General features: G+C 39.3%; 1 protein-coding gene across 5 annotated transcripts in view; it reads right to left on the bottom strand.

Moving 5' to 3' along the window:
• Positions 1-3832: 3832 nt before the first annotated feature.
• Positions 3833-12862, bottom strand: part of scara5 (scavenger receptor class A, member 5 (putative)) — an 80735-nt gene continuing 71705 nt past the window's right edge. For 4 of the 5 annotated variants that reach the window (XM_037087244.1, XM_037087245.1, XM_037087247.1 and 1 more), the window contains one exon: positions 3833-10305. In XM_037087244.1, the coding sequence (XP_036943139.1) occupies positions 10172-10305 (134 nt within the window). In that variant the 3' untranslated portion in view covers positions 3833-10171. Of the gene's footprint in view, positions 10306-12181; positions 12243-12862 lie in introns of those variants that run through there. The other variant, XM_037087246.1, reaches the window with a different exon arrangement.

Raw genomic sequence — 12862 nt, 5'->3', positions numbered from 1 at the left:
TCAGCCGCACCTGCTTGGTTATTGGTGAGCCTTGTAATAAAATGTAGTGATGATTTAAAGGTGCCACGGAGACAGTTTCACAGACACATGTGAGCAATAAGATGAAGAAAGAGGAGATTTGTTTAAATTTCATCTCCCAGCATGTGTCTGTCCTTTCTTTAATGTCGGGGGCTTGTCCGAAAGAATTTCCTCACTCAGATGCTGAAGCTGACCTCGACCTCGACTCTCATGATCCCATTTTTGTTTCATCTCCTTCACACGCTGCAGATGTTCCCGGCCTGCTCTCCTCATTGTGCGGATGGATAACCGTTTCATTATGAGGAAGAGGAGAAGGAATGTGGTCTGATGACAAATGGACATGAATGTGAAGACTGGGACTATTGCTTTTGTCTTTTCGTCGTTCCCCCTTGAGGGAAATGAGCTCATGTTTGTGGGCTCCGCTGCCACATGTTGTGGTGCATTTTATAGAATAAGGATGGGTTACACTCTGGTCAGACCGCAGAGGAACAGGCAGTAAGACAAAGGAGGAGGCTAACTGTCATGAACAAGTAAAAAACAATTCCATTTTATTTAGTGTTTTACAGAAAAAAATAAGAGACTATTGTTTGAGTCAACTCCTGTCTATTTTCTCATTTGCATGGATGATTCATGCTGCTTGGAAAAGGTTCCTGCATTAGCATATTTACGCAATTTTCTTTAAAAACTCTGTGTTGCTGTGCTTATGAACGCGCGTCCTGGTTGCTTACATGTACACATATCTACACTGAATACGCGTAGCAGGTCCAACCAGTACCTGGTATCAGGGTGTTCAGAGCAAGGCCACAAACACCAAGTAGAAACCCAATGCAGTGATGTTATTGCCATTTATATACTTGTACGTTTAAATTTGAGGTTTAAGTTGTCTTTTACTGGGACTGTTGAAAAAGGGCCCATAGACAGGGAGGATAATGGAGACACAACAAAGAAAAAGGCTCAAACCAACCAATTACTATACTTCATATATGTAAACTTAGATAGAGGGCCAGTTGTCCATGAGTAGATATACACTTCTGTACTGTGATATGTAAATAAAATATCTAGAAAACTCTTCAACTTCAACCGAACAATATGTAAGGATAAATAACGCCACAGGTGAGAGGATTTGGGATCCTTTAAGGACCATGAAGTCCAGTTTTATTCCTGGGCTAAGATGTAAACCAGACTTCTTGTAATGTAAAATGATGCAGCCTCATAGCTGAAGAAATCAATGCTGGAATAAACTGGATGTCTTGCCCACATCTGGTTCAGAACATGAACTATAATGATCATAAAAACAACGAAAAAATGCTCTTTTCAGAACAGTTTTTAACCACGTACACATCTACGAAAATAGAGCTGATAGGAACCCACGACTTTTAATGCGCCACAAACCAGAAAGTACACGGATATTACACCCATATGTGATTGCTGAAGGTCTTTTTTTCTAAAGTCACGGTTATTAATATTCTGCTACGACAGCATCCACAAAGCAACTGCTGCCTTTCTCTTCTTCCTTTATGGTGGTTAATGAAAAAGGAAAAGGACCAAAGCTCTGGGTCATTTCAAGCCTCTGATCTCTGGATGTGGTTCTTATAGAAAACGAAAGGATTTGACTCAAATCTTTTAAAATCATACATTTTAATGAATAAAGTGTAATAAATGAATACATTACCTAATGTTGAATAAGTAAACAAAACATTTATAGAGTAATAGATCTTCAATATCCAAATATCAGACACTCCACAACAAGTGCAGGGCCACTCAGGATTTATGTGTCAAGAGATGGTTTCTGTCCCTCTCTGGTTGTGGTTTCCACTGGTGAGAATGTGGCTTTTCTACATCTACAATCACACAGAACTGCAGCCCATGAAAAATATTTGGCTGCAGCGCAAACATTCAGCATCTGTCCTCCAGTATGGCACTTTCTTCTCACCTGCACAGACACAAAACACTTAAAAACAAAAACCTCTCCACTGTTAGACCCGTCATAAACCACAAAGCCACAGTCTAACCAGCGATCATTAATGTCAAATGATGGGATAAAAATAGAGGGATGGCAGCCGTGTCATATGGAGTTGATGTTGAGGAGAAGTAAAAGCATCTGTTGACTTTCCCCTCTCTCTCTCTCTCTCTTTTTTTTCATGGTGGTCAAACCAAAAATTGGAGCAACGTTTCATGCGCCCGATCTCTGGATGTGGCTCCTTCTGGATGAGGACCCCGTAAAAATGTTTTTATTTATCGCGAGCGTAGAATCAGAGCAAGGCATGTCATGTAACTGCACATCCTCACATACGAAGATACAGACGCTGCTGTTGGTTTATTTAAATACAGTGGTTGTCAAGTATAGGTTAAGGTGACATGCAGGAGTTGTGGAGGGTGTGCCAGGGGACTGCTGCTGAATGTCAAAACCTGTCCTTATAAAAACATCACATGTGAAATTCATCTTTCTGCATTAAAAAAGAATAATAATTTCACATGTGAAAGCAATTTTAACAATATTTTTAGCAGCTTTTACCAACTTACCAAAAAAAAAGAAAAAAAATTCTCCCTGTTTTTGGGCATTTAAATAGCAACAAGATCTTGGCAAAAGAATCAATACAGCTCTGGACGGAAATACATTTTGTGATGCTGCATAAGCTTATCAAAACGATGTTAGGTGGAAACAACAACAACTGATGTATCAAATGAATGCTCTAAAACTATATACAGAAGAACAAAACTACTTTATCAGTCAAGCAGTTATGAACATGAAGTTCAGGTTTCCTCCCAGACCAGTCCCTATAATGTTTGCATTTTATGTTTCCTCAAACTTCTGATATCTTTAAATTTGTGTAATACTCACTGTATCAAAAGTTCATATCTAAATAACCTTCTAAACATATGACTTTCATATTGGGATGACGAGGGGATGAATGTTGGCACTGGTTATTTTTGACATCAAGACATTTTCCAGCCATGTTTGTGGCCATCGAACCAGATATTTTAAGCCAAACCATGATGTTTTCCAAACCCTAACCAAGTGTTTTTCTGTGCCTAAACCTAACCGGACAATAAGCACAGTAATATCACAACATAACATTACGAACTGAGCCTAAAGAAACACAAATCTGCCACATAAAGAGATATAAAGTGTCAAGACATCTGTAGTTTGCCAAAATTTATTCTGGCGACTGGGTTGTTTACTCCTTAGTGAATGTCATATTTGAACAGAAATGTGTTTAAAATCAGCTTAGTCATGTCCAAATTTCATCCCGGTCAAGACATGAATTTATAATGACCATGTTAACATAAATAACACCTAAAAGATGGTATTTTCAGAATTGTCACACTGAGATCACGTGAACATGTGACAGCCAAACATACATACGTCTCCAGAGAAGATATTACCAATTCAGCGTGTTAGTGTTTCTGATCTCCATATGTGTAAAACCACTTGCATACCTTTACATTTTACTGTATCAAATAAAAACGTATAAACTCCTACCCTCCTGGAGGATAAGTGAAACCACGTTGACTCAAATCAAACCGGCCTCGTAGTCTTTGTTCTGACTGTCGGCCATGTGTGTCTGAGACCAGGTGATCATTTCTACATCCGGCCAACATGTGGAAACATTCATACCTGTAATCACCGCTCAGAGCCGTCAGGCAACGCACACACGTAACGTACGCGTCCACGTGCTCCTGCGCCTGTGATCATGTGTGGAACTCATACACACACACGTCCAACTCAACTTCCTCCCTCTCTCTTCACCTGCTGAAGGGCCTGTTTCCAATTCACCTTCACTCAGTGTTATCAGGGAAAACAACGTTCACCTGTTTAAACAAATCTACTTTTTATTATTTCAGCAGTGCATATACAGCATTGAGTGGTACAAACAGAACATAAAGTAAAGAGTGTATTTCTTTAACGTGAAGCACTTTATCAAGTATTTTCTTGACATAATCATGTATGATGTATGTAACTCCATAGCCCTTATATGTGTTATGACCAGCACAATGTAATAAAGAACAGACACGTGCATACGCATATGAGCTCAGAGCCAGTGTGCCAAAGCAGCATAGTAAGTTCTTTGTAAAACCAAGTTAAAAAACCAAACACAAAAAAAATGACATAAGTGGTTAAGTGCACATGGTTTTGCAATGTGTGTTCTCACTTTCAAAGGTAATAGGCTGCTTTACATTTTCAAGGTATTCGAGTTATTTGACCCCATGAGGCCAAAAGCATTGATGTGAGGTCAGAGGAGCCTCTGACCAATCAGGAAATCACATTACTACTGTTTTATCCTTCTGATATCCGATAGGCCGCAACTTCACAGAAAAGGAACATCAATCAGAACACATTAAGCTGAGAGAAGAAAAAAAAACACTGGTATTGCATATTGTATTTGTGCCGGCTGAATTGTGCCAATTAGGTTGTCATATGTGGTTGGTCTCCACTAATCTCACCATTCCCAGCCTTTAAAAAACAATTTATATATACCAGGAACTTCAGTTTTGGAGACAAAAATGTCACGTGACTGATTACACCTTAAAATTTTGAATGTTCATCCAGTCGCTAGAACAAAAGCAAACTGATACATTCAGATTTGTACGTGTCAGAGGTTAAGTGTCATATTGACATTTCAGCATATCGTGGTCACACATTTTTGTGACCTGACTGTCGTATCAAGACTGTTCAAGACTGCGTTCAACATTTGTAACTGTGAAACCCCAGGAGATATATATATATATATATTTTAGAATACATCACATCAGTTTCCAGCTGTGCTTTTGGTGGGAAGTCAGGACATCTTCTCATTATTGTCGCAGTTTCTCAGGAAAAATGCATGTATCTTGATTTTTTTTTTTAAATGAGTGAGTTTTGTACTATAAATGAGTACAAAAGGGGACTGTTGGGCGGAGGTATGCGCACTACTACCCTATCCCTAATCTTAACCCTATCTTCATTCATGTTAATGGCAACTGAAACAGATAACACTAGTTAAAGCCACAACATGATTTTCTCCTAGCCCAGGTGTATTTTTGTGCCTAAATCCAACCAGATCATGAGCACAGCATTGTATCAACATACAGTTTTAAACTGAGTCCAAAGAAACATCTAGTTGCAACATATCCTGGTTTACAGAAACACACATTGCCAGCATTTATTCTGGTGATTCGGTTGCAAATATTAAAAGATAGCTACATATACTTTTTTTTATGTTTGAAGTTATATATTCAAGATGTATCATTTCTATATTTTTTTAACATCCAGTCCTGTTCAGGTTCTAGCCCTTACACTTTACATATTATATTTTTGTTTTTTTTTTTAAACCTAACAAGTATAGTGTATAGTCCCTTTGATAGCGTATTTACTGCCTGTGTGGTGCTGTAGTTAGCTTAGGCTACAATTCAAGATCACAGCTGTCATGGTCTTGGGCACGAGAAGCTACTGCCGTAAATCTGTTTTAGGTACATTTTGTCATTTATAACCCTGCAGCAAATAGAGTTAACTCCACTGTTCAAATCTGCCGGAAAAGATCTGACAACATGATGAGGAATGAAATTCAGAGAAGACCAACCACTTTTCTCATAAACATTATATGCAGAGGTTTGAAAAAGTTAGAAAAATGGTCACTTTCAAAGAGTTGGCTATTACTTCTTTCCCTTTGCAACCCTTTACTAATAAAGGAAATGGAAGAGAAGATGGTAAACTGTCTCTCTTCAGTGGCTGACAGGTGAAGAAACAAAAGATGAGAACACAACCATCTTCTACACTCATAGCTGCTGCTTCTTACAACACTCTATTGCTCAACATGCTTTAATGAATATTAAAGGTTTGTTTGAATAAAACAAACTGGAACCTGTGAAAATACAAAACTATTTTCTGAGAAAATGTTTCACGGGAATTTCATCCAATATCATTTTGTTTGATTAAACACAGAGGAGATGACAAATAAGCAGAGTGAAAATATACAGATGGAGCCCTTGCTGTTTTCTTTGGCTGTTGTTTTAGAAAGGCAAAGCTTTAAGTTTTAAATCCACGGCTGAGGTGCTGAATGTGATGTCGTACAAGATAAACAAGAGGCATCGGGACGAGACACACAAAGGCCTGGCTGTCGCGCTGTCTTCTACACTTTGGTGCAGCACACAGAAACAGAGCAGATACTTGACAATTGTCTATTGTCAAGTATTCTACTTAATCATGCACACATTGGTTGGAAAGTATACAACTCAAAAGCCTTGTAAATATCTAATTTATTCTATTTACTCTCTTTATAGTACAACCAAATCATGGTGAAAAGAAAATAACTACTGAAAACAGTTTACACACCTTGTGAAAAAAGTGAAAACCTTTAATGATGTAACTTGTAAAATTAAGCCAGAATCTGAAGGTAGGTAATGCCTGAGTAACTGACATCTGCCGCTCTTTGCTTGCTATCTGTAACTAGCTAACTTTAGCTCATTAGCTCATAGATTGGTTAGACATGGAGCTAGAGACCCTAGAGTTTGTGTACCTCAGATCACAGGGGGAGTCTCCAAGGCCAATGGGGCCTAGCACAACTGCGTTGAGCAGCTTGAGGGTGAACACAATCTCAAAGAGGAGGTCAGATTGACATCAGGAAATACAGTACAGAGGCGATTTACAGCAGCTCTGACCATGTCTTTCGAAAAATGAAAAGACAGGGCAGCAGAGGCATGAAGAGGGTAAGGAGAAAGAGAGTTTGACATTGGCAGCGGGTGAAAACAGTGTGTAGATTCAGAATATCTTCTCATCTTACTCTGTGAATTAAGGATTTATTTATACAAACCAGAGGCGATTGTGGAAAGACACACCAAGACTGTTTAAGAGGAGTTCACAATGCGATAAAGCTTGTTGCAAAGGAGAGAAACTTGAATTCAGAGACTGTGCAGTTGTCTTTTTCTTTTTTGTAAAGGACAATACATGTAAAAATATCTCTTGATATTTTGTGAGTTTATCTTAGCAAACTAACCACAAAATCTGACTGCACCTCTTGAAGTGTTATTATAGGACAGGACTAGAGGCTAGCTGGTTAGCGTGCTTTAACTCTGCAACACAGTACAAATACACTGTTTCTTGATTTTGTTGATGTTTTGAACTAAAATTCTGGCCATATGTTATAAATTGCTACTTTAAGGATAAACAAAAGAACATGAAAAAGATAATAAACTAGCTTCCTTGTAGGTCACAGAGTTGACAGTGCTGTTTTTAATGTGTCAGTTATGCTTGTAGCTGTTTGGAAATGCCAAGAAGTACAATAAAGGTATGCGTACAAAATGACCGCAGATTTTTGAACCAGACATGAAGCTACTGAGTGAGTTATTCAATTAATGTTTTAAGAAAAATGTACACGTTACCCGCCTACACACAATTCCCTTTTTTGTTGCTACAACTTCTTTTGAGACAAGCCAGTCTACTGAGACTGGGTTTCTCACCTCATTTTCCCTTTTCCCCTAGCCCCTTTTTCCCCTTTCCCTTCTTTAATGTGTCTTTTCTGTGGTGGAGTCGTGGTTTTTTTTAACAGAAACCCCTCGACAAACACCAAGGCACTTGAACACAAGGTAGAGAAAGACATTTCTAGATGCACTGGCTTGAAAAGTCAAATTCGTATCCAACATTTTATCACAAACTATTAAATGGACACCATGTGGGCAGATTGATTTTCATAAAAAGAAAGGGGGCCAGAGAATTCTTGTTCGTTTAAAGTAGGATGGCTGACAGAATATAGGATGAGAGGGAATTCAGCTCTTTTGGGGGTTAGTGAGTTTACCATATTTTTAGGTTCACTCAAATGTTTTCCCTCTTTAAATATAAAACATGACTGGGTACAGAGACAGGTTCCTGCATATGTTTTCATTCCAACCTTGATGTCTCCTGTTGGCTCAGAGGGAGAAGTGAGCCAGAACATTTGGGAGGTACCAACCTTTTTGGATTTGAAGGCAGCCATAAAGATTAAACCCCACTGAGAGAGGCATAACTCTCAAAAGAAAAGGCTTCTCTGTTATAGTTGGTTTACTGTGTGCGTGTGTGAGTACACATGTGCATCAATGCTGAAACAACCCAACTTTTGGCAGTAAACACTGACAGACCCACCGCTGTAAATCGTGCAGGGCAGGCGTCCATGCATCCATCTGTTTATACTCATCTGTTCTCTCTTCTTCATAATCATTTCATCTGTAAATAGTGACCACTAGCTCTTTCCAAAGTCTTTGTTAGTTGCATATTATGTTTTTTGTTTTTTTTAGATTTTCATTTTTTATAAATATAAAGCACACAGCAAAGACTCATTTGATGATTTGCAGGTTAAAAGACGTCTTGATGTTGAAATGAAAACTGTGAGAGAATCACTGTTTTTGGCCACTTGGTGGGAAAAGGAACTTCAGAACAAGAAGAAAATGGACAACTGTAAAATATTTCATCTCCTCATGAAGTTGTTCTTGCCAATGTGCAATCAATTATTTGCTGATTTAAACAACCAACAGACACGGAACTCGTTAACATTTATTTGGAATTGTGTTTGTGTCCATCAGTTGGATGTTAGCCCAATAATCACTTTGCTTTTAGCTCTGTTTTGGTCTCCACCAACTATTAAGAAAAATATTGGCTCATTAGCTGCTAATTGTTCCATTTACTTCACCATCTTGTCATTAACTTTTGTGTCAATCCTGGGATGCTGGACAGTTAACAAACACTAGGTTAATTAGAACTTTTTTGACTGAAAACTGCTTCCTGTTTTGGTCGATCGGAGTGTAATCTGAGTGCTGGAAAACAGAATCAAAACAACTGTTGTAGTGTGGTATAGTTGCCCAATTCTACATTTACTTGGTTATAATTCTAATTCTTGGTAAGAATTCTCTTTGTATAAAATGTAAAAAATATTGATGAGGAAAAATATTTTTAAAACCTTGGATTTCCATTTAAAGGCACCCCGTGTGAGTTTTTGACCACTAGAAGAGCTCTTGGCCATGTTTTTACAGGTGGAGATTGTTCTGTTTGCACAGGGACACACATGCAAGCATGTTGCGCTGATCAACAGTAAATAAGCACAAATACTCAAGTGTTGTACAATTTTGAGGTACTTGTACTTTAAGTATTTACATTTTGTATAATGTATCATCTATTTTAACGTCTATTTTTGATATTTAAGCACATTTGCTATTCAAGTACGATTCGTATGGGTGACTTTTACCAAGGAAAATGTTTAACCCAACAACATTATAGTCTCTTTAATATGACACTTGTTGCAGTAAAGCGTATAAATCGTAGGAATTTGCCAGTAAAGGTAAGGAGGAAACTGCTATCTTACTAATAAAAATAAAATATTTGATAAATTTGGCTTTGCAATGAAGGACATGTACTCAACATGTTTGATTGCATATAATGCCTCAGGGCATCTATAAAAGTAATAAAAGTGAAAGCCAAAGTTAAAAAGGTTCAAATCTTGGCCTAAATTCAGCCCTGCTTCAACTTGACTCACACTGCGTTCTACCTGCAAATCCTCAAATGACAGTTTACTATGTATTGCTGAACGATACATAATAAGGCAACACTGGGTATGTTTAGCATCACTCAAAAGCCATTCCTACATAATACTGTGAAGAGCAGCTGCCTATAAATGAAAAAAAAATCAGTTTTGTCAATGACACTGTCTTGTCTTATCAGTTTCGTTGTGTCGTCTCAGCTCCCCAGCAACATGGAGGCGATGGCCGGCAGATGAAGGCTCTGGGATGATGAAGTTGCTGCATTAGCTTTCTCCACATGCTGGATGAGCCTCTGAGGGCTATACCTAAAAGATGACCTCCAGCCTTTATTGTAGATTCTGTCATTCAATCTGATGAAGAATCCGGTCGTGCGACAATCCCCGTCTACCGGCTCATATGGTCGCTCAAAGTCTGAAAAGTGTGCATCTTCTTTGCTCCCATGATTCCATCTCAATGTTTAATCATGATCTAATAAAAAGCTGCAGATTTACTTCATGTACAACATGGAGGTTTGTCAGGGGAGGTTGCACTTCTTCACTTATTCTGCAGCTGGAAAACAACATGCTCCTGTGACACCTCTGTGATCCTTGTGTCTTCATAAAAGTCTAAGGCACTGTTTAAGGCGAAGCTCGGCCTCTGCAGCAGTGACAGGGTCACGAAGGCACGAGTGTTAGATGGCGCAGGTCACACCAGCGTCCTCCACGTGGCCGCAGTTGGTTTTGCCCCAGCCTGAAAACTTGCACTGGTGGATGGTGTCCTCAGTCCCCACGCAAGCCACGTCATCCATCCAGATCAGACCAGTACCTGAAACAGAAAAACATCACATTTTAGGTTTTAATTTGTAGCTTTCTGAACAGTATAGACTCTGATGCCTCTGATGTTCTGCGTCTTTTCTTCAGCTGTCATTCTAAGTCACACAGCAAACCACTATAGCTACAGATACCTTTCAGGTATCAGGTGTCAGGTGATGCAAAGAATGAGGTGTGTGTCGTGTGTGAATACGGCAGAACTTGAGTGTAACATCACAACTTCCACAGATGCAGTTTTGGTGTTAGAGGGAGATGTAATCATGAGGCAGACACATGTTTCTGTGGTTCTTGCTTTGGCTTATAGGATTTACTGGTATATGAGGATAAAATGTTGACGGCTCAAGAAAAAGACCACGCTGCTCTGCTCTCTACTCTCCCTAACTCAGTCACCTACGCAGATCTGTGTAGATGAATCTAACCCTTTCTTTCCCTGCCTCACAGCAAGAAGATCCCAGATTTGAACCCTGGTGGTCCCAGGTCCTTTCGGCACAGGGAAAGATGCGTGCTCTCCTTGAGCTTGTGTTGTGCTCCAGGCTTTCTTCCCACCATTGAAGACATGTGTTTTATGGTTAATTCGTGCATCCGAGTCTTCTTTTCTATAACAGGAACAGCAGGGGAATTAAGCAGAATGCTCATCAAGGGTCTCCGAGTCTTGACCCACTGGTTTTTATACGCTCCAGCCACCATGACTGTGTTCGGCCCTTGCTCATCCCTCTCCACGACCCCAATCGTCCTACTGAAAACGACCCTCATACTATCTCCAAGACTCCCTCACTGTCCAAACAAAACGTTTAGTATATTTCATGTATCATAGCATGGTCTTCATCAGTGAAGAGAAGGTTTAAGGTTTTACAGGCGAGTGTCCAACGAAACAGCAATCATCTGAAGTGTGCATGTCCAATTCTTCCGATTGAGACAGGAAATACTCCCCGTGCTTCCTCGCAGACTTGTTGATCAGATAATATTGTATCCCGTAATAAAACACACAGTTCCAGCTGGTAAGCAGAGCTTTTGGCAGTGTTGTTATTCACTATAAACTTGGTTCCTGTTTGTAAAGCCGGAATCACTGGAGGCTCATGAAGTCCCAGTTTTGCAACAGTTAAAGATGCTCAGAGGAGATGGTGCTCAGCTGCGAGGGGAACAAGATAACATTTGGTTGCACTCACACGCTGATAATCCAGTTTAAGGGATACACAACCGAAGGGTTTATGTGCTGTAGGTGGGAAGAGGGGCTGAGTCATCTGTAATGGCCTTGAAGCAGCATCTGGAGTGTCTGCTGCTTTGCCCTAATTCATGACTGTTAATCAGTCAGGTGTACAGGGAGAGGAGTTCAAACAATCTGTGATGCTCAGAAACAAAAGTGGAAAAAATACACAAACACATTGGCAAAATCAGGACGACGAATATAAAAAGTGCAAAAGTGTAAATCCAAATTCAGAAGTATAATCAAAAACACTGGTCCAGCCTCAGACCAGCAAGCTTGTGAGGCAAGTCTTAAATAATTTCATCCAAACTCTTCCCCTTTGTTCCCTTGTACAGCTGGCAAAAAGTTCAAGGCGCCGTCACGATCAAGACAACTAAAGAATAAATAATCACATTAGAATTAAGGAATGACTGGAAACGGACAACAATGAACCCGCTTTGAGTCCATCATCCTTGATTTATGTCTGATTTTAATAAGTGTCCAGGAAAAAAACAGGACAAGCGGTAACAAAGTTCATTAGTCAATAAAGAAACACATGACTGTCACTGCCTCTGACCTGTGTCGTAGACGGAATGTTACTTGGTACATCTGCTTGTCAAAACATGCGTTTTATTGTTGATTTACCCTTGATCTTGATCTCTTGATCTGAGCAAAAATACATGTTTTTCCTGTTATCCCTGTTCCTGTATTTATTCGTCAATCTTGTTTTGGTGCGAGCTGCAACATTTCTGAGAAAGAAAGAAAGAAAGAAAGAAAGAAAGAAAGAAAGAAAGAAAGAAAGAAAGAAAGAAAGAAAGAAAGAAAGAATCCAGTAGGTTCATCACGTACAAATGTTGAAATGCAGCCTGAAACTGTCAAACCTCATTGGCTTGGCAACCTAGTCGCATCTTATCACGAGAGGAGTGCCATCTACTTTAATTCTGTCTGAGAGGAGGGAGATGCGTAGCTCCAAACTCTGGACTCATTTGGATAAAAGCTCGATAAATACAGGTCAGAGGAAAAATATGGAATTTTGATACTGGGGAGAACTCACTTAGTTTTTTTTCATTTATGCTCCCTGACATAAATTTTGTTATCACTGACAACTTGGAAGCAAATTTGTGAGAACACCAACCAAGCTGCACTACATGTGACACAAACGCATAAAGACATATCAGAGATGTTTTATGAACTTAGCAAAAGAGAAATATTTCCTGAACTCTCACTGGGAGGTTTCTCTGTTCCATTAAGACTTTGCTCAGAGGAAGAATGTTTTTTGTTTATTTTACAGAGACAAGTCCAGACTTTAATCCTAATCAGTGGCCAAACACCGCAAAACTCCTGTGCTGTGCTGATTCACTGCATAAAA

This window comes from Acanthopagrus latus, chromosome 22 (assembly GCF_904848185.1).
Source record: "Acanthopagrus latus isolate v.2019 chromosome 22, fAcaLat1.1, whole genome shotgun sequence".
NCBI classification, from domain to species: Eukaryota; Metazoa; Chordata; class Actinopteri; order Spariformes; family Sparidae; genus Acanthopagrus; species Acanthopagrus latus.
Note: the sequence above shows the minus strand (reverse complement) of the source record. Positions and strands in the feature narration are given on the sequence as shown.